This window comes from Mercenaria mercenaria, chromosome 5, assembly GCF_021730395.1.
Source record: "Mercenaria mercenaria strain notata chromosome 5, MADL_Memer_1, whole genome shotgun sequence".
In the NCBI taxonomy this organism is placed as follows: domain Eukaryota; kingdom Metazoa; phylum Mollusca; class Bivalvia; order Venerida; family Veneridae; genus Mercenaria; species Mercenaria mercenaria.
Window position 1 is genome coordinate 50,420,649 of NC_069365.1, and position 26,826 is coordinate 50,447,474.

The window sequence follows — 26,826 nt, forward strand, 5'->3', positions numbered from 1 at the left end:
ACATTCGATCTCAGAACGACATTGGACATTTGAAGCGTGAAGTTGGCAATAAGTTAAACTTTCGACATTGAACATTCGATCTCAGAACGACATTCGACATTCGATACCAGAACGACATTGGACATTCAATTTTAGAACGACATTAGACATTCGAATCCAAAACGACATTGGACATTCAATTTTAGAACGACATTAGACATTCAAATCCAGAACGACATTGGACATTCGAATCCAGAACGACATTGGACATTCGATGCTAGAACGACATTGGACATTCGATTTCAGTACGACATTGGACATTTGATACCAGATCGACATTGGACATTCGATTTCAGAACGACATTGGACATTGAAATCCAGAACGACATTGGACATTCGATTTCAGAACGACTTTGGACATTCGCATCTAGAACGACAGTGAACATTCGATTTCAGAACGACATTCGACACCAGATCGACATTGGACATTCGATTTTAGAACGACATTCGACATTCGATACCAGAACGACATTGGACATTCGATTTCAGAACGACATTGGACATTCGATACCAGAACGACATTGGACATTCGATTTCAGAACGACATTGGACATTTGATACCAGAACGACATTGAGCATTCGATTTCAGAACGACATTGGACATTCGATACCAGAACGACATTGGACATTCGATTTCAGAACGACATTGGACATTCGATTTCAGAACGACATTGGACATTCGATACCAGAACGACATTGGACATTCGGTTTCAGAACGACATTCGACATTTGATTTCTGAACGACATTGGACATTCGATACCAGAACGACATTGGACATTCGGTTTCAGAACGACATTCGACATTTGATTTCTGAACGACATTCGACATTCGCATCTAGAACGACATTCGATTTCAGAACGACATTGGACATCCGATTTCAGAACGACATTGGACATTTGATACCAGAACGACATTGGACATTCGATTTCAGAACGACATTCGACATTCGCATCCAGAACGACATTGAACATTCGATTTCAGAACGACATTGGACATTCAATTTCAGAACGACATTCGACGTTCGACATCAGAACGACATTGGACATTCGCATCTAGAACGACATTGAACATTCGATTTCAGAACGGCATTCGACATTCGATGCCAGATCGACTTTGGACATTCGATTTCAGAACGACATTTGACATTCGATACCAGAACGACATTGGACATTCGATTTCAGAACGACATTGGACATTCGATTTCAAAACGACATTCGACATTCGATACCAGAACGACATTGTACATTCGGTTTCAGAACGACATTCGACATTCGATTTCTGAACGACATTCGACATTTGCATCTAGAACGACATTCGACATTCGATTTCAGAACGACATTGGACATTCGATTTCAGAACGACATTGGACATTTGATACCAGATTGACATTGGACATTCGATTTCAGAACGACATTCGACATTCGCATCCAGAACGACACTGAACATTCGATTTCAGAACGACATTGGACATTCGATACCAGAAAGACATTCGACATTCGATTTCAGAACGACATTGGACATTCAATTTCAGAAAGACATTCGACATCAGAACGACATTGGACATTCGCATCTAGAACGACATTGAACATTCGATTTCAGAACGGCATTCGACATTCGATACCAGATCGACTTTGGACATTCGATTTCAGAACGACATTCGACATTCGATACCAGAACGACATTGGACATTCGATTTCAGAACGATATTGGACATTCGATTTCAGAACGACATTGGACATTTGAATCCAAAAACGACAGTGAAGATTAAATACAGTAACTATATTAGATTTTCGAACTGAAAACGACATTTAGATTTTTTCTTTATAAGTTATCAGATTTGGCTGATAGAATGTAATAAATTAGAATATGCACTACGTATCGTATGTACGTTTTTTCATTCAATAACAACCCCAGTGCGGAGGCTTGCTGTAGTAGCTGTATTTTTAGTTCTCTCTTTCTTCTTTATCTTTTTTTGTCTTAATAGTATAGTTAATTTCAAATATGTCAATAATGTGACAATACGCATGCCAATATCTCACAGGTGGGATACTAAACAGTATACGTTTCTAAGTCTTCTCCCTCGGGCACATTTATAAGACCATTTATGAGTTAAATGGACAACATGCTGGGACAGATTTTCAAGTCGATTTGATTTGACAACAGAAGTGGGGTTTTCATTTAGTGTACCAAATGAGCAGCAATACAATAAGTTGGGCGGTGCAACAATTATCCGTCGGCTGATGATTTACGTAAGAAATAGGTATGTAATGTAAGAAATGAACCGGTTTGCGATCAAAGAATGCTCAGCGTATTGGTAAGTGCGATTGCCCCTGATACATGGCATGCAAACAACCTGTGGGTTCGAACCCCAACAAAATTTCTTTTTATTGTATTATGAATCAGAATTCAAAAAGTACGTAACATATTTTATTGCCTGGACTTCAATATTTACTGCTTTGAATTATTTTGCTTCATTTTTCCCATTCGTGCCCACCCGCTTTGCGCAGTAGGGAGAGCGTTTGTCTATGGATCGCAGGGTCGGTGGATGTTCTCCGTGACGATTTGATGAAAGACATTTTGTCTGAAATCATTCGTCCTCCACCTCTGATAATTCATGTGGGGAAGTTGGCAGTTACTTGCAAAGAACAGGTTTTTACTGGTATAGAATCCTGGAATACTGGCTAGGTTAACTGCCCGCCGTTACATGACTAAAATACTGTTGAAAAACGGCGTTAAATCCAAAACAAACAAATCATTTTCCCATTCGTTTTTTGTTACTTTTTTCTCTCTAAAAATTCATTTCATATCAGAAAAAAGTATTATTTCAATTCACAAATAAACAAGGTTAAGATAGAAATTGTTCATATCACGGCCCGGTGCAGTCAATCCGGTGGCCATTTGTCCAGCTTCAGGGCACCTGTGTTTATAAACAAAATCTTTGCTCAGCTTAGATGAGATAAATGCCCATAAACCATAAATAACTCATTACAAGAAGTGTCATTCCTGTGTTCATTTTCCATCATGTTTATACATTAAAAACAAACAACGCAATAAGAATGAAAATAAAAAAAGATATGTGTCGATAGCTCGTTTTGAACTCGCAAGTAATAAATACAAAAAAAAAAAAAAAAAAAAAATACAGACACGCCAAAAACAGATATATAACATGATTAACAATTTAAAGGCCGCCTTTCAAGGACGAAGACCTACTTACTTAAGGTGCTACTTTTAGCCAATTTTCGTTTTTGATTCGAATGTCCAATGTCGTTTTGGATTCGAATGTACGTTGTCGTTCTGAAATCGAATGTCCAATGTCGTTATGGTATCGAATGTCCAATGTCGTTCTGGTATCGAATGTCCAATGTCGTTCTGAAATCAAATGTCCAATGTCGTTCTGGTATCAAATGTCCAATGTCGTTCTGAAATCGAATGTCCAATGTCGTTCTGAAATCGAATGTCCAATGTCGGTCTGAAATCAAATGTCCAATGTCGTTCTGGTATCGAATGTCCAATGTCGTTCTGGTATCGAATGTCGAATGTCGTTCTGAAATCGAATGTCCAATGTCGATCTGGTATCAAATGTCCAATGTCGTTCTGAAATCGAATGTCCAATGTCGTTCTGAAATCGAATGTCCAATGTCGTTCTGAAATCGAATGTCGAATGTAGATCTGGTATCAAATGTCCAATGTCGTTCTGGTATCGAATGTCCAATGTCGTTCTGAAATCGAATGTTCAATGTCGATCTGAAATCGAATGTCGAATGTCGTTCTGGTATCAAATGTCCAATGTCGTTCTGGATTCGAATGTCTAATGTCGTTCTAAAATTGAATGTCCAATGTCGTTCTGGTTTCGAATGTCTAATGTCGTTCTAAAATTGAATGTCCAATGTCGTTCTGGTATCGAATGTGCAATGTCGTTCTGTTCTGAGATCGAATGTTCAATGTCGAAAGTTTAACTTATTGCCAACTTCACGCTTCAAATGTCCAATGTCGTTCTGAGATCGAATGTTCAATGTCGAATGTTGAACTTCTCGCCAACTTCACACACTTAGTAAAAATATATTTTATATCTATCAGATAGATGCCATGTATTTTTCACTCTGATATTTCAGTAATTCTCAGAAAAACGTATAATTAAAGGAACTACAATTTCAATAATATAAATGAATAAGATACATTATTACATAACATGCATTTTATCACTACTTCCAATTTTAAATTTATAGATTATTTCATTACATCTTATGTATGTACATTCATTCATAAAATTATTGTCTTCAAATAAATAATAATTCTCAATAATGATTCCAGAGGCCGTATTCATAAAGCATCTTAAGTATAAGTATAAGAAATTGATTATTTACTTAAGTATTAGTTAGGTAAGAAATTTCTTTTACTTAAGTATATTTGTTATTCATAAAACAACTTAATAAGTAACTATTGGCTTTTATTGTGGACGAAAACATTTAAAAAAAAACAAAAAAACATTAATTTCAGACAGATACAACATGCACAACATGTTTAAAGAGCTTTTATCTGAAAAACAACACTTTAATCGTACTCACAACGGCATTTTGTTTTCTGACTTAAGTCATTTCTTAAGTTTAAGCTGTTTTATGAATAGGACTTAAGTCTTTTATTTAGACTTAAGCTGAAATCACCACACACTTAAGTAAAATCTTTAACTTAAGTCAAAACTTATACTTAAGATGCTTTATGAATGTGGCCCCAGGTGAACAATCTCTCAGTAAATGTTAACTGCACAATTATCCACACCATCAACCGGACCGAGTTATACTTCAACATTTGTCGTTACTTTATTTGGCGTCTGTAGTTACATTTCAACATTTAGCGTTTCTTTATCTCCTAACGTAACAGACAGCTTTTTACGTATATTTTAAATATCACCCTTGTTAACAGGTACATTCCTGAAAGTTAGCATGGTCTTGGGCAATTACATTGTGGATGTCATTCACAAATTTGAGCCGCACCATGAGAAAACCAACATAGTGCATCCGCGCAGTCTGGTCAGGATCCATGCTGTTCGCTTATAAAGCCTGTTGCAATTAGAGAAACCGTTAGCGAACAGCATGGATCCTGACCAGACTGCATGCTGGTCGCAAACGCACCATGTTGCGTTTTCTCATGGCGCGGCTCATTTGAAAAAAAAAAGGATTTATGTCAACTTATACTTTTACCCACATTTTACTAAACAATGTAACATCTTTGGAGTATTTAGCAAGAAAATTCAATTTTGGCATAAAACCAATCATAAAAACACAACATTATTTCTTTGTCAAAGCTATAAGGTAAATTTAACTTCATAAAATACTTCACAAAGTGAGTAAGGTACTGTGAAAGGTGTGTAAGTTGGGTAAGGTAGATAGAGTAAGGTAGGAAGGGTAACCTAGGTAAGCTGGGTAAGGTAGATAGAGTAAGGTAGGAAGGGTAACCTAGGTAAGCTGGGTAAGGTAGATAGAGTAAGGTAGGAAGGGTAACCTAGGTAAGCTGGGTAAGGTAGATAAAGTAGGAAGGGTAACCTAGGTAAGCTGGGTAAGGTAAATAGAATAAGGTAGGAAGGGTAACCTAGGTAAGCTGGGTAAGCTTCAAATTAAGGTAAGTAACTTCAACCTAGGAGTAAGCTTAAAGGTTAGCATCTGTCAGGGGTTAGCAGTTAGCTTTTTGATTAAGTAAGGTATGTAATCAAATATTTTGTATAGCTTCAATATAATTATAGGTTATTAGCTTTGTATCGGAAAATATGCACGAGTTCTTTAGCGGCAATATTCTTCCGCTGAAGAACGAGTGCATATTTCCCGATGCAAAGATAATAACCTTTTTATTACATACATCTACATCTACACGTCTAAATATAATGTAAATATCATAAATATGATCAATAGCCTGAATAGGATTGACAATATTGAACTAATTAGAAAAAATAGTGCAACAACACACACTGAATTAGGTCACGCACCCGATATGAAATTCAGGCGTCAGTGTATGGAAAAATACGAGTATGTAATAACATAAAATATGAGCGAGTAACTTAATGTATTTACCGACTTCCTAAAATTTTCTTCTATTTTGTTGTTTGCACACAATGCGGGGTTTCGAACCTACATCGGTAAAGGGCAAGTTAACTACTCGGCTACGGACACCCTTTCTTAAAACCGGTTCGAGGTATAAAAATAGATAAAATCATATAATTGCTTAATTTAATATGTTATTAACAATAACTATTTTTAAATATGTACAAAATTTAAAAAGTGTTTATCAAGTAATTAATCATAGACTGGCGAAAAACTAAACGCAATGTTAAAGATTTGTTAAATGAGCCGCACCATGAGAAAACCAACATAGTGCATTTGCGACCAGCTTGGATCCAGACCAGCCTGCGCATCCGTGCTGTCTGGTCAGGATCCATGCCGTTCGCTAACGGCTTCTCTAATTGCAATAGTCTTTGAAAGCGAACAGCATGGATCCTGACCAGCCTGCGCGGATGCGCAGTCTGGTCTGGATCCATGATGGTCCCAAATGCACTATGTTGGTTTTCTCATGGTGCGGCTCAAATGTAGTTATACCGCAAAATTAAGGTTTTCATTTTCAGATTCTGTATTTAAATTTAAAAACATGCGGGGTTCCTTATCGACATCCAAATTTATAATGCACTATCTATGGATACTCGACAGATATATTTAGTTATATATCAGCATTTGTTGTTACTATGTCGACGTGTGTGAAACATTACGTATGTTACAGCAAAATATTTTGACGAGCTTTTGTCAACCACCTTCAACAAAACACAGCTTAAAGTTGTAGAACTCAACTTGCATGTAGGAAGGGATGTTAGCAGATGTTTCCTTTTTAGGATTTCTACACGTTATAACCGCCCTTACTCACCGTAAAGTCCTGTATCATGTTTGAAAAAAAAAACGCAAAAAGAAGGCATCTTCTTTAAAACTGGATATATCTACGAAGAATAACATGTTGTAGAGCTATCCAATGTTTAGAGGGTACTGAGATGGTGCTTGACAACTCGATCAACTTGACCTTTGCGCAACAGTCAGGCGTGTAAAAGGCGTAATGTTAAGCGAAAGGGCAACATATCAATTTCTTTGACCAGTAAGTAGGGGTCTCCTTTATATTTCACAAAATTATTGTCTTCAAATATATATTAATTCTCAATAATGACTTCATCTAAACATTTATCCAGTAAATGCTCACTGCATATCACGTTCATACCATAAACCGGAACAAATTACGTTTCAACGTTTGTGGTTACATTTGGCGTCTGGAGTTACATTTCAACATTTGAGTCGCGCCATGAGAAAACCAACACAGTGGCTTTGCGACCAGCATGGATCCAGACCAGCTTGCGCAGTCTGATCAGGATCCATGCTGTTCGCTAACGGTTTCTATAATTGCAATAGTCTTTGTAACCGAACAGCATGGATCCTGACCAGACTGCGCGGACGCGCAGGCTGGTATGGATCCATGCTGGTCGCAAAGCCACTATGTTGGTTTTCTCATGGCGCGGCTCATTTAGGGTAACTTTATCTCCTAACGTAAAACACAGCCTTTTACGAATATCTTAAATATCGCCGGTGTTAACAAGTACATTCCTAAAAGTAAGCTTACCTGGCTTACACAACACTAACTCAGCTTACTCCAGTAACCGACGTAACTCTGGCTAAGTTTGTATACTCTACTGCTAAGCCCTAACTATTGCTTACCTTGAAGTTTACCCTTATACTGAAGCTTACCCACTTTACTCAGAAGCTTTCCAATGTTACTCTGAAGCTTACCCACCTTACCCTGAACGATGCGCACCTTACCCTAACCCTTACCCACCTTACCCTTAAGCTTATTCACCTTACCCTAACCCCAAACTACCTTACCCTGAATCTAACACAACTTACTCTGATGCTTACCCACCTAACCCTGAAACTTACCTACCTTACTCCATTTAACCCTGATGCTTACCTAGCTTACACAACACTCACTCAGCTTACTCGTTGTAACCTACGTTACTCTGGTTAACTTTGTATACTCAAGCTCACATACTTTACTGCTAACACCTTACTCATGTTTACTTTTAAGCTAATCCTTATACTGAAGCTTACACACCTTACTCCGAAGCTTTACCACGTTACTTTTCCATCTTACTCTTAAGCTTACCCATTTTACTCTGATGCTTACCCACCTTACTCCAGGTAACCGTTATGCTTACCTGGCTTACCTAACACTCACTCAGCTTACTCCAGGGAACCTACGTTTCTCTGGCTACTTACTTTGTGTAATCAAACCGATATACTTTACTGCTAACCCCTTGAAGTTTACCCTTATACTGAAGCTTACCCACCTTACTCTGAAACTTTTCCATCCTACTGTTAATCTTACCCAACTTACCACGAAGCTTACCCACCTTACCCTGAAGTTTACCCACCTTACTCCAGGTAACCCTGGTGCTTATGTAGCTACCCAACACTCACTCAGCTTACTCCAGGTAACCTACGATACTCTGGCTGACTTTGTGTACTCAAGCTGATATACTTACTGCTAACCCCTTACTCATGCTTACTTTGATGCAAATCCTTATACTGAAGCTTACCCATCTTACTCTGAAGCTTTTCCATCTTACTCTGGACCTTACTAACCTTACCATGAAGCTTAACCACCTTACCATGAAACTTACCTACCTTACCCTGAAGCTTACCGAACCGCCTCGGTCAGCCCGGTGTCAGTATAATGTGACTGGGTGGGGTATCATGTCACGTGTCTACGGCGTGATATTCCAGTGAGGAAGCTTACCAACCTTACCCTATTCCTTACCCACCTTACCCGTAAGCTTACTCACCTTACCCTAACCCCTAACCACCTTACCCTGAGGCTTACACAACTGACTCTGATGCTTACCCACCTTACCCTCCAGGTAGCCCGGATGCTTACCTAGTTTACCCAACACACACTAAGAGTACTCCGGGTAACCACAGCTTACTCAGAAGCTTACCCACCTTTCCTTGAAGTTAACCCACCTTACCCAAATCCTTACCCACCTTACCTTGAAGTTTTCCCAGCTTACTCTGATGCTTAACCACCTTTCCCTGAAGCTTGACCACCTTACCCTAACCCTTACCCTGAAGCTTACCCACCTTACTCCACGTAACCCTGATGCTTATAATCAGTTAGTCGTGTTCAGTTTGCCGAAGGAGTAAGACGTGCTTTTAGACCAGAGCTAAGTTATACTAGTATTTGGTTATATAGTTTTTCATTTCGTGACATTGTGGATGAATTGTTAAAATAGAAAGGGATTGATAAACAGAAAGCGTAAGTATTTTTTTCAATATGTTCGTTCGTCCGTACGTACTGGTAGAAATGGCACATTTTCACAATTTTTATGAGTTTTATAGCACATTCAATGCCCTGCAAAATTGTGTCTGTAAAAGATATTTCATTTATTCAACCTTCATGTAAAAGTATATTAAAGGTTTCTTCCCACAACTTAATGCTTAACAGACGGGATAGGGGTCGGTATTTAAGGTGAAAAGTCACCTATTTTAATCCGAAAATTAGCAAGTTTTAGTTCGTAATCACTTGATATTTTGATTTTATATGTCAAATAAACCTCATTTAAGGTATGTAGGACGGTCCATTTATCTGTACTAGCTTTCATAAGCTCCGCCAGACGACAATGTTTGCAATCTAACCCTAACCCTAGGAGTAAGCTGAGTGAGTGTTTGGTAAGCTAGGTGTGCATCGGAATTACCTAGAGTAAGGTTGTTAAGCTTCAGGGTAAGCTCGGTAAGCTTCAGGGTAAGGTGGGTAAGCATCAGAGTAAGCTGGGTAAGCTTCAGTGTAAGGTGGGTAAGGGTTAGGGTAGTGTGGGTAAGCTTCAGAGTGACATGATAAAGCTTAAGAGTAAGATGGGTAAGCTTCAGTGTAAGGTGGGTAAGGGTTAGGGTAGTGTGGGTAAGCTTCAGAGTGACATGATAAAGCTTCAGAGTAAGCTGGGTAAGCTTCAGTGTAAGATGGGTAAGGGTTAGGGTAGTGTGGGTAAGCTTCAGAGTGACATGATAAAGCTTCAGAGTAAGATGGGTAAGCTTCAGTATAAGGATAAGCTTCTAGGTAAGTATGAGTAAGTGGTTAGTAGTACCTGGAGTAAGCTGAATGAGTGAGTGTTGGGTAAGCCAGGTAAGCATCAGGATTAACTTGAGTAACGTTGGTAAGCTTCAGGGTAAGGTGGCTAATGCTTACCGTTAGCATCAGAGTAAGCTGGTTTACCTGGAGTAAGCTCAGTTAGTGTTGGGTAAGCTAGGGTTAAAAATAGTTTTTAAACCAAGAAATCTATTTATAGTAACAATGCTTACTTAACCTTACTCCATTATTTCTGTTTGTAGATTCTGTTCGTGCTTACTCTCGCATACACTTCAAGTCCCACAGACACCTGCTGTCTCCCGTTGCTTTACTTCTTTTTAGAAAAAGTGAGAGTAAGGTTAAGGATAAGGATAAGGGTTAGGGATCCTCATCTTAACAATATTCTTTTTTCGTTACTTGAATTCAAATAATATCAGTCAGTCATGTTCAGTTTGTCGAAGGAGTAAGACGTGCTTTTAGACCAGAGCTATATATGGTTATGTAGTTTTTCATTACGTGACATTGTGGATTAATTGTTAAAATAGAAACGGATTGATAAACAGAAAGCGCAAGTAATTCTTATTATTTTTTTTCAATACGTTCGCCCGTCCGTACGCACTGGTAGAAATGGCACATTTTTGCAGTCAGTTTTTATGAGTTTTATTGCACATACAATGCCCTGCAGAACTGTAACTGTAAAAAGATATTTCATTTATTTAACCTTCATGCAAAAGTACAATAAAGGTTTCTTCCCATAACACAATCTACAATGCTTAATTAACCGACGGGATAGGGGTTCAGGATTTAAGGTGAAAGGTCTCCTATTTTGATTCGAAAACTAGCAAATTTTAGTTCGTAATCACTCGATATTTTGATTTTACATGTCAAATAAACCTCCAAGTGTACCCTGCATTTTAGCATTTGATATTCTGTATCGAATTAAATCATTTTAAGATATGTAGGAGGGTCCATTTGTCTGTACTAGCTTTCAGAAGCTCCACCAGACGATAATGTTTGCATTCCGCGAAATGGTGTTTTCCAACATTTCTAAATTTCAATGTATCTTTAATTTCATTTTCAGGAAAAATGAGTGCATCTGATGATGAGGACTTTGTTTTGGCAATGACCAAGAAGACAGAAATGTTTGTGGTGGAGGAAGTGAGACGCATCCGCAAAGACATGCGACGTTTCGTCGAGAGAGAACAAAAGCATGTTAACAGAATACGACAACTTGAGTCAGGGTTAGCGGAAGTGACCTCAGAATTGAAAGTTGTAAAGGAAGAAAATGCCCGCTTGAAGACTTTAGTAGAGTCTGAAGACGCGAAATGTTCTTGCAGTGAAACTTTAAAGAATGCATTTGCTGCGGGTTTGGCTGCGACAGCGCAACAAAACGTAACAACTAAGGCTATTATTTCTGGCAGGCCTTTAGCAACGAGTACACCAAGTGCAGAACAAGCAGATAAAGAGAGCGGAAACGAGGATGCTGAGGCTGCTGCATCAAATGACAAGTTGTTTGCCAAAAAGGTCAACTTACCCACGGGGCAATTTAAACAGGCATTGAAGAGGAAACTACCTGATAAATAAAGAACATAATAGTATTGTCAAGGAAGGTTTACTAAGTATTGCATTCAGGATTCATTCTGTAGATTTTTATGATGCTGAGTTTCTGCTAATTTTGGGTAATTCCCGTGGACGCATTTACGTCCCATTAAAAATCAAAATGTGGCAAAAGACGAAAAATAGTCAAGATAGTTAAATGGTTAGGCAGCATGAAAAATAAGCCACATAACTGATGAGTTATGAAGGAAATCCTTTGCTACAAATCGTTTTTTGTGTGTAATATTGACAAGCTTCTTCATCGAGTAATTAAATCAATGATTTTAGGACATGTTTATTGTTTGGGGTGCTCTTCACTGAAATCTACTGTTATCGTTTATGATTTTTAATATCTCAGAAAGAATCATGCACTTCATACGTTATTGAAGGCATTAAAACAACAGACTATTTACTTAATGATAAAAGATATACAAAAGCAGACGTGAAAGACAAAATAATCAGATCTTAGCACAATAATGACTATCTTACATGTTATATATCAAAATTTAGAGCTTTTTATCGCCACCAAATCTTTCTTGTATATTTAGGTACAAGGAATGTTTTAGGTCTTAAAATAAGAAAACAAGAAGAGAAAAATGATTTGAAAAACAATAAAAAGATAAAACATTCGATCTTAAACTTTATTTGTAGGTAAAAGCAAAACTTATGCTTTTTGTAAGAAGTTATTCCACCATATCATTTTGCACGTAATAAATGCATTTCTCGGGATGTTCCTCTTGATACATTGAAAGACAGTTTCTTCCATTAGTGATTTAAATTTCCATTTGGACGCTGGTGTAAGTTCTGAACTTTTCATCCGATATCAGCTACAACAGTATTCTAAAGCAATAGTACTCGGAAAACAGAATACTTTTGTTGTTAGACCCATTGGCAGGCGGCGGCGTAGGCAGAACTTTTCAATGCGAACAATATTGAAGTGTAAAATATATGTTTGGGATGTGTATTTTTCAAATTAGAAAATAAATGTCCATACAATATTGGCGGATTTGGCCCTGATATGAATAACTGTTTTACTGAAACGTGGATACCGTGGATAAAGTAATTTTCATCCTTGCCTTGCTTCTGAGGCTAATTTTGTACAATGAACAACAAAAACATTATTTTCTCATGTTTTTCATAAGTGCGAAGCAATTATCATCAATTGCAATTTGAAACAAAATTGTACTTCTTGTTATTGCTTTAAAAAATGGCCAACGACTTGTGCTACAGAATGTTAAATTCAGTGCTAAAGTCAAAGATTTAAAGATGTGCCCATAATTCCTCAACAATGACTACTACGAATGTTAGTCGGTTTATAAGAACGTTGTAGAAACAAACTAATGACAAAAGTAATGGTATTTTGTTTTCATTCTAAACCCTAAAATGTTATATTACGTTAATCTGTCTCTGTCAGTACTGTTACCTTGTCAAACGTCTAATCGCAGTGACCGCTAACATTATCTTGCTTCTTCGTCCATGTTGGACTTGGAATATACGCCCTTCATACTTAAACGGTCATTTTAGCATAAAACTGCTGTTTTTGTCACTTTTCGGGGGTGTTTTAACAGGACAGAAAACGTGTGTTAACAAAGAGATTCTCGCGCTCACGTGCTGTTTTAACACCTTTTTATATATGCGCGTTCCGTGGCAAAGCGTAAACGTATTACGGCCCCAAAACGGATAATTCAAAAGGAAATGACGTCAACGTGAAAAAACAACATAGACTTTACCGCTCATTTCATGGAAATGTAATGACGTTAAGGGACAATATATTCATTTTCCATGTTTTTACGCGTTTTATGATAGAATAGCGTTAGCGCATGTTCTTTTCGTGTTATAACATCTTCAGAATCCCTCGGGAGTCGTTGGTACCCTCGCCCTAACGGGCTCGGGTACCAAGCAATCCCTCGGGATTCTCAAGCGTTATAACACGAAAAAACATGCCTTATCCCTACATTAGATACCGAACTTTTCCATTTGAGCCGCGCCATGAGAAAACCAACATAGTGGCTTTGCGACCAGCATGGATCCAGACCAGCCTGCGCATCCGCGTAGTCTGGTCAGGGTCCATGCTGTTCGCTTTCAAAGCCTATTGAAATTAAAGAAACTGTTAGCGAACAGTATGGATCCTGACCGGACAGCGCGGATGCGCAGGCTGGTCTGGATCCATGCTGGTCGCAAAGCCATTTTGTTGGTTTTCTCATGGCGCGGCTTATTTACATTTTGAACGTTTACGTTATCAGTATCACTTCAAACATTATCAACAGTTGAAGAAGTAATGAATTTACTCATATGAATTTATGTAATAAACATTAGCAATCATCATTTTTGAAAGTTATACTTAGTCTTTGTATAGCTACAATTATATTGCTAAATTAACAGGTTTTCAGCTATTAAAACGCAGCTTTTTGCATAAATTCCATTGCAGCAGCAGTAAAAGTTCTGTTTCTAAATGTGAGCTTAACAAATGAGTATTCACAAAACTCCAATGGGCATTCATTCCTATGATTGTTGTTGGCATTTACTTCCTTTTCTTCACATTGAAATGTAACAAGGGCGTAACATTTTAGCATATTTTGTTGGTATTTACTTCCTTTTCTTCACATTGAAATGTAACAAGGGCGTAACATTTTAGCATATTTTGTTGGTATTTACTTCCTTTTAAAATTAGTATTCAATTGAAAGAAACGATCATTTCCAATGGACTCGTTAACTTACTGTAGATTTGCTACCCGGTCTTCAACAGTTTCTACTCTCTTGGCCTATTCCCAATTTATAGACATCATGTCAAATAAGACTGTAAATTTTTCATCTGTGTTCTTTTTTTTTAATTGTTCTTTAGTAACAATATTATTTGATTGCTCAAAAGACCCATCCAAAGATCTTCTTTTGCGTTTGTTTGTACAACACTCCATCCTTTGGTCTCGTGTCCGCCATTTCCTTTGTTTGAAATCGCCCGCTTATCGTTTTCACCATTTTCAGCTTACTTCCATACACTTCGACATTTTCAAAATACTGTTTTTACTGTTTTATAAAAGTATCATTCACAGACGATATAGAGAAAGAGTTACGATAAAATCAACTAGAGTTTAAACAGGGATTTTGATTTTTTAGGACAGAGGTTTACGTGTCCTTTTTACTAACATGCCACGTGTTAACTCCCCAGCGATACATCGACATTTCTTACAGGTATACATACACTAAATAGGAAAATGGCGCGAAAAAATGACAATAGCGGATTTATATAGTCGTCAGTTTTTTTTGGCTCTGTAGAGCTATTTTTTCCTTACTTCCTTTGCAATTCTTTTTGCTAAAATCACATGACAGATCTATGCTTGACATGTCGGTAGCATTTTCATAACGAAATAATAACGTGACAGATTTTTTTTTATATACTCCGTAATACACAGATTAACGTAATATAACATTTTAAGGTTTAAAAAAAAATAACGTGACAGACTTTGTCATGGATACTTAGATCTAGATCATACACCACCACTAGAATTTGGGGTCTCATTTTTTAGCTGGTTTTGCAGTTTGAGAGTTCGATTGAAAAATATTTTTCTTGCATCAAACATGACCACCACTTTTCTTTTGATTTTTATGAAAAAATCACTGACATTATTCTCCAAGAAAATATAAGCTACATACATTTAAAATGGGTCTTGATGTGTGCTGCAGCCATTGGAAATATGTCAATTTTATATAGAATAAAGAAGAATAATAGCTATTTAGTGTGTTGTAACCTATGAAATAGAAATAGGAATAGTTTGAGCACCAGTGCAATGTCTTTCAATAAATTAATCACCGAAACTAATGATTAGCGTAGCAATTTTCCGCCTCTTACGTTTATAGAGATCAAGAGGATGGACAAGTGTTGTCAGCAAAATCATCTGCGCATGGACATGATGTGAGCTTAGTTATGTATTATACTGTATTGGTTTATAATATACTGTATTGGTTTATATACTGTATTGGTTTATAATATACTGTATTGGTTCATATACTGTATTGGTTTATGTATATACTGTATTGGTTTATGAATAGTGATATGATAATAATAATATCGCTTTTTAGGCTGGGACACCGAGCAGCTTACTGCAAGGTAAATGATTAAGCACTTGGTGTCTCCGTCAACATTATTATTTGAACGTTTTCGATATTTTAAGAATCGGGAAATTAGCATAACAACTGTATTCATATGTATTTCCGTGATGGCAATTATACATCATTTGTATAAAAATAAGAAAAATTAAAGTATCTAGTTAAAAAATTGTCAGTGACATATATTACGCCAAGCCAGTATGTTTAATGTCTAAACATTTTGTTGGATGAATAAAGTTGAGTTTAGACCACACTTTGTTTTTTTACAGCGTTAGATATTTATTTAAAAAAAAACACTAGAATCTATACTGAAAAGATATTGACTGAATAAGTTTGCAGATTCAGTTCAAACTTGTAAAAATACATTAATTCATGGAGGACCTAAACTGTCCACCAGTGATCTTGTAATATAGCGTTACTACATGTATACCAGAATTATCAGAACGATTTTCACGAAGTTCATGTGGGAGGAAAAGGTAGGTCGCTAAGTTATTGTGGGTTTTTAACCGATGATACTCTAGCTATAGGCGGTACGATCTTTGAATAACAGAAAAATAAAAACTGAACGTGGTCATTTAGTTATGCAGTACCAAAATGCATAATACGGCGAGATGTAAGAGTTGAACCAACAATCTCAAGATTTGAAGAAAACCGCCTTTTTTGTACACCTTTGTGTTTCGACACCGAAAATTAATTCATGCATATATACAGAATATTCATGAGTGTCAGGTAAATACTTATAAACAATAGAAGTATTACGGCGTATAAATGAGATATTATGTTATAAATATTTACATCTTGAGATTTCTGCGAACAAAAGACACATACTATTCACATATAGCTCATGGTGAGTTTTTGCCAACAATGGCTCCGGAAACTTTATGCGAAATCTTAAATATTATTTATCCAGGCCGATGGGTAGATTATTTAACCTCTATCACTACTACGGTTTTTTTAAAAATACACAGAACGAGCTAAGGAAAATGTATAAAACCACGTCGTCCCTTTCCGACGTCCTACGTTTCCATTGTCTATGACGTTACGGACAGTTCCGTAATGACGCGCACAGGAAGTCAAATGACTCCGTTACTAAGCGACGTCGTCAAAGAAGCAGAACGCCATCAGTATTTTCAGTCGATAGATACCGCGTCTCCGAAGTTTTTTGTTCTATTTAGAGCAAGGTTACTCCATTATGGATCATCGTGACCAAAAACGGTTCGTTAAATTTATTACAATTTTTATTAGTTGCTCTGTGGCTTGCTTATCTGTCAAGTGAATGAGCGGTTGTTTCTAAAATGAACATAAGGACGCATATATAGATCTGGTACGAGTCAAAATGATATATTTTATTTAAAATGTACCTAATTTTATCCGTTTGTAGCACTAGTTTTCAGGGGGAAAAAATGAATTTTTTTCCGCTGATGTAATTTCTTTTAGTTCCGTTTGAAAGGGAAACAATATACATCGTTGATTTATTTTATGTAAAAACACAGAACAGTTAGTGATTGATCCTATTAACCGGTGGTGCACTTATCCGGGTTAACCCAATGTGACATTAAAAAGCACGCTTATACCGCAAGAAATATGCTAATAAAACATTTGTTATCCTTATCTATCGTGTGTCATCTTACTTCTCGAACTCGGAGTCAAGCAATGGTAAAAACAGAAATCTGAAATTCTGTCATATTTTTTATCATAACTACATGTATCTCTGTTTGATCTGTATTTTATTCTTCTTGTTTTTGCCCGTCAAGATGAGGAGATAATTCCGAACCCATTTTCATTATCTAAGAATGTTACCCAATCTCAATCACGTTATTTTACACACCGCGAGAAAAGCAGCTGCAACTCAGCACTGTAGTAAGTAATAGACAGAAAAATAACAACAAAAAAGTTTCAAATTGTGTACGTACGCGGACTTATGTTGGTACCACGTTTTGTTAATTTCTTTTTTTTTTGCAGGATATTCTTATAAATAACTAAAAATATTGTGTAGAAGGTAGTTAACCGTTGCAACTCTTTTGAAATAAAGCAAAAAAAAAAAAAAAAAAAAAAAAAAAATTACATTTTTTCTTCCTGCATTTTTTTTTACCAATATCTAACTTTTATTTTCACCCGTTTTATCATTTTTTAGTGTCATAGATACATTCTATGCCAAACTTGGTTGAAATAGAAATGTTGAAAGATTTCACCCAAACTGTGGGCCAGTAGCTTTAAACTTAGAAAATATTTTTGATCATTTTAATTCTTATAAAGTCCCAGGGTAAACGTTTGACTGGCGAAAACTTCTAAACACTGTTCTTGCATGTTGCTTTTAAGTACCCTACAACAAATAGGTCAAATTCGAAAATTTTCCCAAACTTTTGGCCTATTATTAGAGCTACTTCAGTTTTGCAACTGAAAATGCCCTATCAAAATCTTTATATAAAAACAAAAATAAAAATCTTCCAGTCTTTATTTTAGTTCTTTGGAAAGATGATTGAAATAAGCATTAGGATGTGATATTTTCAATGAAATTAAATTTAATTAAATGAAAATCCATGTTACGAAACTGTTGAATCAAGTAATAAAAAATATTCAGCATAATCAGTCTGAAAATATTAAACACTGAAATTTAATATTTCTAACTATTAACCGACAAGCTTTTCAGAAAGTGTTTTATTTTATGACATCAGATTTAAATCTTCATTAGATATCTGCTCAAGTTTTGACTTTAAGCCATGTAGTATTAACTTTAGAAAGGTCATATATCGGCAATTTAAAGAAGAGTCATGTAATGATTGATAATTAAGAAATGAAAATTATGATTTTTTTTCCGGTGTTCATGCGAAATGAACGACAGAATAGGATCGGCAAATCCATGAATCGCGCTAGCGATTCGTTACGCGATTCATGGATTTGTCGATCCTATTTTGTCGTTCACTTCGCATGGACACCGAAAAAAAAAGTTTCATTTCTTATATTTACATTATTTTTCCTTTCCATTTGTAAACAAGATAATATTACAAATTGCACATATTTTGTGGAATTTAACATTAAAGTCAGCTTCTAGGCCATTCTGTTCACCAGGCGGGACAACTGGTACGTCATCTAAAGAACGTTCTCCCTAAATATACGCGGACGTCGTCAAATTCGGTCGGTTATCACTAAGCAGCGATGACGTAACTTTCGCGCCTTTCCTTTTGCTGTTCATACAAAATGAACGTCATTATTTTCAATGGAAAAGAATAGCGCGAATGTAAATATTAAGATAGAAACATCAGAGTTTCAGCGATGTGTCAGAACTTTTATCGAGTTTTTTAAAAAAAAAATACATAGTGAAAATGTAAGAAAAAACAATTTTATTTTATCCGTAGGACATGAAAATAAGAAGCGACAGACTCGCCCGCATTCTGAGAGACATGTTGTTTTAACCATGACGAGAACTGACCTAGATTTTAACCATATACCAGTAAGAGCAGTCTGTCGCTTCTGACTATTGACAATAAATAACAAATGTTACTGCTGATTGAATGGGATAAGGCCGTGACTTTTATTATTATAATATCATTATGATTACAGAAAATTAATGAAATATCATGGCATATTGTATGAGATAGAAGTATCATGAAATGAAGCATGAACTGATAGATTTCTAGCCAAATTGCATAGAAACAAAATAGGCAACGCTATGATGCTGAAGCTCTAAATTTATGACAAGTACACATGTACTAGACAATGGAAGGAGAATGCAAAATTGCAAATTCTGCTAGCAAAATTTTAATCCAGCTGCCGAAATTCCGAGGCCAAGATGTTCAACGAATTCTCAACATTATGATAATGGATTTAAAGGAAACAAAAATATGAACCAGTGCATGTGCAAGAGAATATATAATTAGAATAAAACTGCCAAATAGATACCATATTTTTGCCATGTTTATGCAGCAATATATCAGCCACGATGTGAACAAAAGTCACGACTAACAATTAAAACTTAAGTCTTTAAAATGGTATTTTTTTTGCTCTTAAGAAGATGATATTTTGCAGCAAAATAAACAAGTCCGCTGCTGCCCGCGTGTTTACTTGATACAACATAATTATCATATTCTACAAAATAAAATATTTTCTTTACTGAATAAAAACAAACAGTTTCTTTTGTTACACAACCTTAAAGTTTCATTGAATCTATTCATTTTGTTAACAGGACTATTTCAAAGGGAAGTCGGGAAACTGCGAGCCGGCTGCCTAACCCCTAACTCCTATTTATATATCTTTTTTACCCTCATCTTTTAGTTATCTTAATTTGGATGGGGAGGGGGGAGGATGTGATATCCAAATGCTGCAAACAGAAAGGTGTCTCCACCCCCCCCCCCCCTCCCCCTAAGACTTCCTTGATCTATAACATTCGTTTTTCTGGCATTAAATGAAAATTGGACATGATACAGGTCTTAACATTTAGACAAATTAAATATACAGATAAATACTTATATAAACTGAAAAAAACCCGCTGAATTTCGTTTATGAAACACTTTCATATGCATGAGCAATATCTTAAACAATCCATAATGAAGCCTTCATATACATGGTGGCGAACTTTTGACTTCTTGGAAGGAATAATTGTCTTTATGAAAGTTTATCCATAAAAGGCACTGTATACCGGTGTGGCAGTATGTGGCATGACTGTGGTGTACTGGCGCTGAAAAATATATAACACGGCAGCAGATTTTTTTCCAAAATTGTTAGGGTGAGGAGGGTGGGTATTTTTATACACGAAGTGTCGACTAGCCTGCTTAGTTATTTGTGAAGGAATGAACCGGTTTGAAATATAACAAGAGCTGTCGGAGGACAGCAACGCTCGACTATTCAACAGCCTTGTCAATTGAATGAATACAAAAGTTGAAAAAGGGGCATAATTTTGTAAAATGCAAAGTAGAGGTATTGAACCTCTGTACTGCATGTCATATCATGACAGTGAACAAGTGTGTGAAGTTTCAATCCTTTCCAATTTGTGGATACTGAGATACCAGCTAACATACAAAAACTTAACAAAAAACTGCTAAGTCAAAGGGGCATAATTTTGTAAAAATGCCAAGTAGAGTTATGGGACCTTCACAGTGCATGTTAGATCATGACAGTGAACAAGTGTGTGACGTTTCAATCCATTCCAATTAGTGGATACTGAGATATCAGATTACATACAAAAATTTAACCAAAAACTGCTAAGTCGAAAAAGGGGCATAATTTTGAAAAAAAAGAGAGTAAAGTTATGGGACTTGCTTAGTGCATGTCAGATCATGATAGTGAACAAGTATGTGAAGTTTCAATCCATTCCCATTAGTAAGTACTGAGATACCAGCTTACATACAAAACCTTAACCAAAAATTTCTAAGTCGAAAAAGGGGCATAATTTTGTAAAAAGGCAAAATAGAGTTATGGAACCTGTGCAATGTAGATCAGTTCATCACAGTGAATAAGTTTGTGAAGTTTCAATCCGTTCCCACAAGTGGTTACTGAGTTACCAGCTTACATACAAAACCTTAACCAAAAATTTCTAAGTCGAAAAAGGGGCATAATTTTGTAAAAAAGCAAAAAAGAGTTATGGAACCTGTGCAATGTAAGTCAGTTTGTCACAGTGAATTAGTGTGTGAAGTTTCAATCCATTCCCACAAGTGGTTACTGAGATACCAGCTTACATACAAAACCTTAACCAAAATCGGGACGCGGACGCGGACGCGGACGCGGACGCCGACGCCGACGCCGACGCATGGGCGAGTGCAATAGCTCACTATTCTATGAATAGTCGAGCTAAAAATGAAATGTAAGTATATTACGCACGTGTTATAAAAATAAATCTTAGTAAACTTTGTACTTTCTATCTAGGTCAATATCAAGAACAAGAGAAGAATTTTCTCATATTCCACATGGAAGAACCTCCTTGCCTTCTAGTACAGAGACTGTGACGTCAGAGAGGTCCCTCAGTGGTATACAGAGACAACCGTCATTTATGAACACGCTTTGCCCTTCACCAACCGATGATACAAATCGACCGAGGCCAAGCAGTGGCCATTCCTCTACTTCCCTATATACAGTAATCAATCGCCAGAGTCCCGACAGTGGCATGAAAATGACAACGCAAGATAAAGTTAAAAGTTAGTCCAAGTTATCAAGTATTAAAGCTATGCAAGAAATATATAAATGTTGCGGGGAGAAAAAGTTCCGTGTCTCGGTACTACTATGTTTGATTCTAGCTGCGTTGCTGTTATGTATTATATTTTTATTGTATATATATATTGATACGCAAACAAGTCACAATATTTGCTATAATTATATAAGAATAATTTCTCTCACTTGTCTGATACTATGGTGCTAAAATACGTCTGCTTCCGAGGGATCTTCTTATAGATTTTATTGAACATTAGGAAAGGCATTGTCACTGTGTTTTATTATTACATGATTCCTTTTACAAATCGCCAGTTTATAGTTTGTGCTATATGGCAGGTCTATTTTCAGCACATGCTTACTGAAAAAAAAAAAAAAAAAAAAAAAAAAAAAACTGTACTGTGAAAATTATATATTTGATGTAATGTAATAAAACACTGGTCGGTCAGTAGATAAAACTATTAGCCCGAGGTCCAAATGGCTACTGACTATTGGCAGGCAAGCCAAAGTGTATACTATTACATAGGTCAAAGCCAAAGTGTATAATGTTACATGGATCCTTATATAAATTGCCGGCCCATAGTTGTGATATATGACAGGTAAATATTCAACATATTTACTGGGCTTATAAGTTAAAAATGATAAAAAATAAAACTGAAAATTAATTTTTGATGTTATATAATGGAACACTTATTGAATAGTTTGCAGGTCAGTAGTCAAAACTATTGACCCGAGGTCCGAATACCATATAAAGACTATATTTCACATAAGCTGGCTGAACTTATCTGGAAACGATAGCATCTATATTTATTTACAAACTTCATTGTTTTTATTGAAAGAATCAGGTATGACCACTGAGTTTTATTTGTTATATTTTAGCTACTTCGACGTCTGAACAAACATGTTTATCGGCAGAGCAGGTAGCAGATACAACACAACGTGGCTCTAATATGGAAATGTTGCACAAGACAAATTGGTAAGTATTAACTGCATTTTTATGGGATATTCATTAAAATCACTCAATTTAAAAATGTTTTCAGTTTCAGTAAATCATCGAAATATCATAGTGGGATATATCAAATGTATTTTGTACTTTGTTTAATTTCACAATATTTACACATACGCCTTTTAAGCTTTATGATTATTTGATATTATAAATGTTGCATGATTTTAATACCATTTTTTTACAATGCCGTATAGTCTTGAGGAGCGATATAGAAATTATTAATAAATATGTACTCTGAACCGGAAGTAAGGTAAAATAAGGTAAGCATAACCGACAAGATTGATTAATTTATATTTATTCGAAACAGCGAAAAAGACCAAATGAAGTCATTCTCAGTACAAAGACTGGGCAACGAATTCAAACCAACTCCAAACCTCGGCTCCCAATCCTCAGAGTCGACAGCCGGCCGCCATTCAACTACTGGGGTCAGTGACGCAAAAGCGGATAGGAGAAGAAAAAGAAGAGAAAAGAAAGAAAGAGAAGCCAATAAGATGGAAGAGGAAAGAAAGAAAGTTCAAAGCAAACTAGAAGCTGAAAGAATGATGGCAGAACTTTCAAGAAACAGGTCAATGTTCAATGGGAATAGAGACACACTTCCAGCCATCGGAGAGAAAACAGCAGAGGTAAATGATAGTATGTTTAATGTTTGACTGAAAAAATAAAAAATTATAAAAATACCTGTATCATGGTACTGTGGTTTAGCTTAAATATGCTTGTTTCATATTTACTGATAGACATTGCCTTTTGGCTGGCAGTATTCAACTATTGCACTAATATCTGTTCGACTTTTGTGTTTTGTTATATATCATATTTCCAATTTTCTTTACTGATTAGAACGTTTTCGCAAATTTTCTAAAGGTAAAATTTTACATCGGAAAGTTGCCAAAAGTCAAAGAGCCTAAGAATGACGACCAATCTTTACCAGACAACAATGTTCTAGACGTCATCAAAAAGCACGAGACACAAGTCCGCACTACCACTTTTCTGAAAGAGGTCAGTCAAGATTATATCAATGCAGGCGCCGAACTAATAGAGCCTTACAACTGGAACGGGGCCATTGACGTCATCGAGAAGCACGAAGGAGACGTTGGCAGAACATACGCCATGTATAGCGGAAATTACACAACCGGAAGTAGTAATTCTACCAACAGCGTCTGCCAACCAGCGTCCGCAAGATCTAGATGCTCCTCTGGAGTATCTAGGCGGGGCGCAGCTTAATTCCGTACTATTCGTCATGCATGCTCACTTTTCTTTCTCATTTTATTTATCTCCTTTTTTTGACATAAGAATAATATTAAAGGTACAACATTTTAATTGCTATAAAAACATATTAACGGTAACTGAAAATATGAAAACGATTTCGGACAGTTATAAAGATTATTTTATAACCAATTAATAATATGCATTTCTTTTTATTACAGAAAAATGTCTGGCAGTCTGCTAGAGAAAATATTATTTTAATTAGTGGTTGGTGTACGTTATATATGCATAAATTTGAAAAGAAGTTTTAAGTTATAATGAATATTTGATTGCTGCATATGACAGAGAGACAGATCTGTAGATAAAAAGAAGTTTTCTATCTTTTTATCAAAGGGTGTCCATAGACTTAATTATCTCGTTTTTACCATCTTTAGTAAAAGGGATTTTATGGATACACTCGTTAAATTTGCAGCAGTGTTCTTTTTCTGACTCCCTGTATGGCAACCGCATTTTTTTCGACCAAAATACGAACTTCAGTACATTATTTTTTTAATTATGCAGCATTGTTAATTTTCCAAGGAAACATTTTGTTTCATTTTTTTCATACCTTTTATGTTACCAATTACTAAAATTGCTATTTCCTTAACATACATTACTGTAACATGCAGTACTACTTGCCTAGCTACCAAACATACACCAACTTCAAAATTTTCTCATAACATTATCGTCGTAATAACCTATTGTGAGCATGCATGACATACAAGTTGTAACGGAATCATTTCATCTATTATTAAAAGAAATTAGACAATTTTTCATTTCATTTTTGTCTTTTCTTTCGTTTATGTCCAATCTTGATCCAATCATTTTTATCACTCTTAAAGTAATTGTAGCCCCATTAGTCGAACCTAATCATGATATTTTAAGGTCACAGGTTATAAAACTTAGTCTTAAAATGCAACCATGCTATTTGCAGAAATGGCTCTCTTGTTTCTTAAACCACAAATAAGCTTTATAGTCTCTGCTTCGTTTAAGTTCTCCAGGGCATACATTACTCAAGGTGAGCTCATCTTCTGTCGTTCAGCCATCCGTCAGTGTTAAGCATGTCTTCAGACGACATCCCCTCTGAAACTATTTGTATAAATTTGTGATAGTATTCTAACTTTTCCGCATGGTTGCGCATAGGAGTCGGCAGAACCTAAAACAAGAGCTGTGTGAAGTGTGAAGTTTCAATCGATTCCCATTAGAAGGTACTGAGATATCAGCTTACATACAAAAACTTAACCAAAAATTTCGAAGTCAAAAAGGGGTCATAATTTTGTGATAAAGCAAAATAGAGTTATGGAACCTGTGTTTTGTAAGTCAGTTTGTCACAGTATATAAGTGTGTGAAGTTTCAATCCAGTCCCACAAGTGGTTATTGAGATACCCGCTTACATACAAAAACTTAACCAAATCGGGACGCCGACGCCAGCGCGGACGCCGACGCTGACGTAAGGGTGAGTCCAATAGCTCTACCTATTCTTTGAATAGTCGAGTTAAAAAAGAAAGACAGAAATGTCTTCTAACGATTTCTCCTCCTAAAACCGCTAGTTCAGTTTTAAAGTTATTCAATTTAATTTTCTAAGGAGACTCATTACCAAATTTGTTCATATGAGCCGTGCCATGAGAAAACCAACACAGTGGGTTTGCGACCAGCATGGATCCAGACCAGCCTGCGCATCCGCGCAGTCTGGTCAGGATCCATGCTGTTCGCTAACAGTTCCTCTAATTGCTATAGGCTTTGAAAGCGAACAGCATGGATCCTGACCAGACTGCGCGGATGCGCAGGCTGGTCTGGATCCATGCTGGTCGCAAACCCACTATGTTGGTTTTCTCATGGCACGGCTCAATCATTAATCCGATTCGTGAAAAACACTGACGTCGATGGCACTATCACTTTTCTTACGTATTTATGGCGGAAACTTATTAATCAAATTTTAAGATATTTCCACAACCTTCTTCCAACACTGTTTAAATCATTTTGATTGATAAGACACATGGAAAGGGCGCGGTGACGTTTCTCTCTATATATGTGTGTTGGGGAAGCTGTTGTCTAGTGGTTACGGTGTCGGCCGCTCAACCAGAAGGTTGGTGGTTCGAGCCCCACTCCCCCCCCCCCATCACGATCATACATCCTCATATTACACCAATACTGTTTTTTTCTAGGACACAGTCTCGAGATTTGTTAAATTAAGCTTGACTCTTTTTTTTTCACAATCGAGCTTGTAAACAAAAGTTTAAAGTGGAAACTTAAAGACTTGGTAGAAATTGTTTGTCTAGTTTTAAAATAATTTCACTAAATGTTTAGGAGTTGACTCTCTTCAAATATTGATCGAATTATTATGATTCGACAAACACATGTCCGCCAGAGGGCGTGAACACATTTTCCTACACGTATGTAGTGGAAAACTCTTCTTGCCATGCAGAGACTGATGGCCCTGCTTGAGAGTAAGTCCTCAGGTAATCCTTTACGATACGTCTAAAACATGAACACCAAAACTTAAAATAGAAAATTAACAAATTCAAACTATTTCTTTTCTTAAATCGCTGTTCTGACTTTGAACTAA

General features: G+C 36.3%; 1 protein-coding gene across 1 annotated transcript; it reads left to right on the plus strand.

The window, feature by feature from the left end:
• Positions 1 to 16,966: 16,966 nt before the first annotated feature.
• LOC123558993 (daf-12-interacting protein 1-like) lies at positions 16,967 to 25,036 on the plus strand. Its single transcript, XM_053544867.1, has 5 exons — positions 16,967 to 17,092; positions 21,737 to 22,005; positions 22,895 to 22,991; positions 23,329 to 23,644; positions 23,880 to 25,036. Exons 1-5 carry the CDS (start codon positions 17,070 to 17,072, stop codon positions 24,237 to 24,239), a joined length of 1,065 nt encoding a protein of 354 aa, XP_053400842.1. The 5' UTR covers positions 16,967 to 17,069; the 3' UTR covers positions 24,240 to 25,036.
• Positions 25,037 to 26,826: the final 1,790 nt, after the last annotated feature.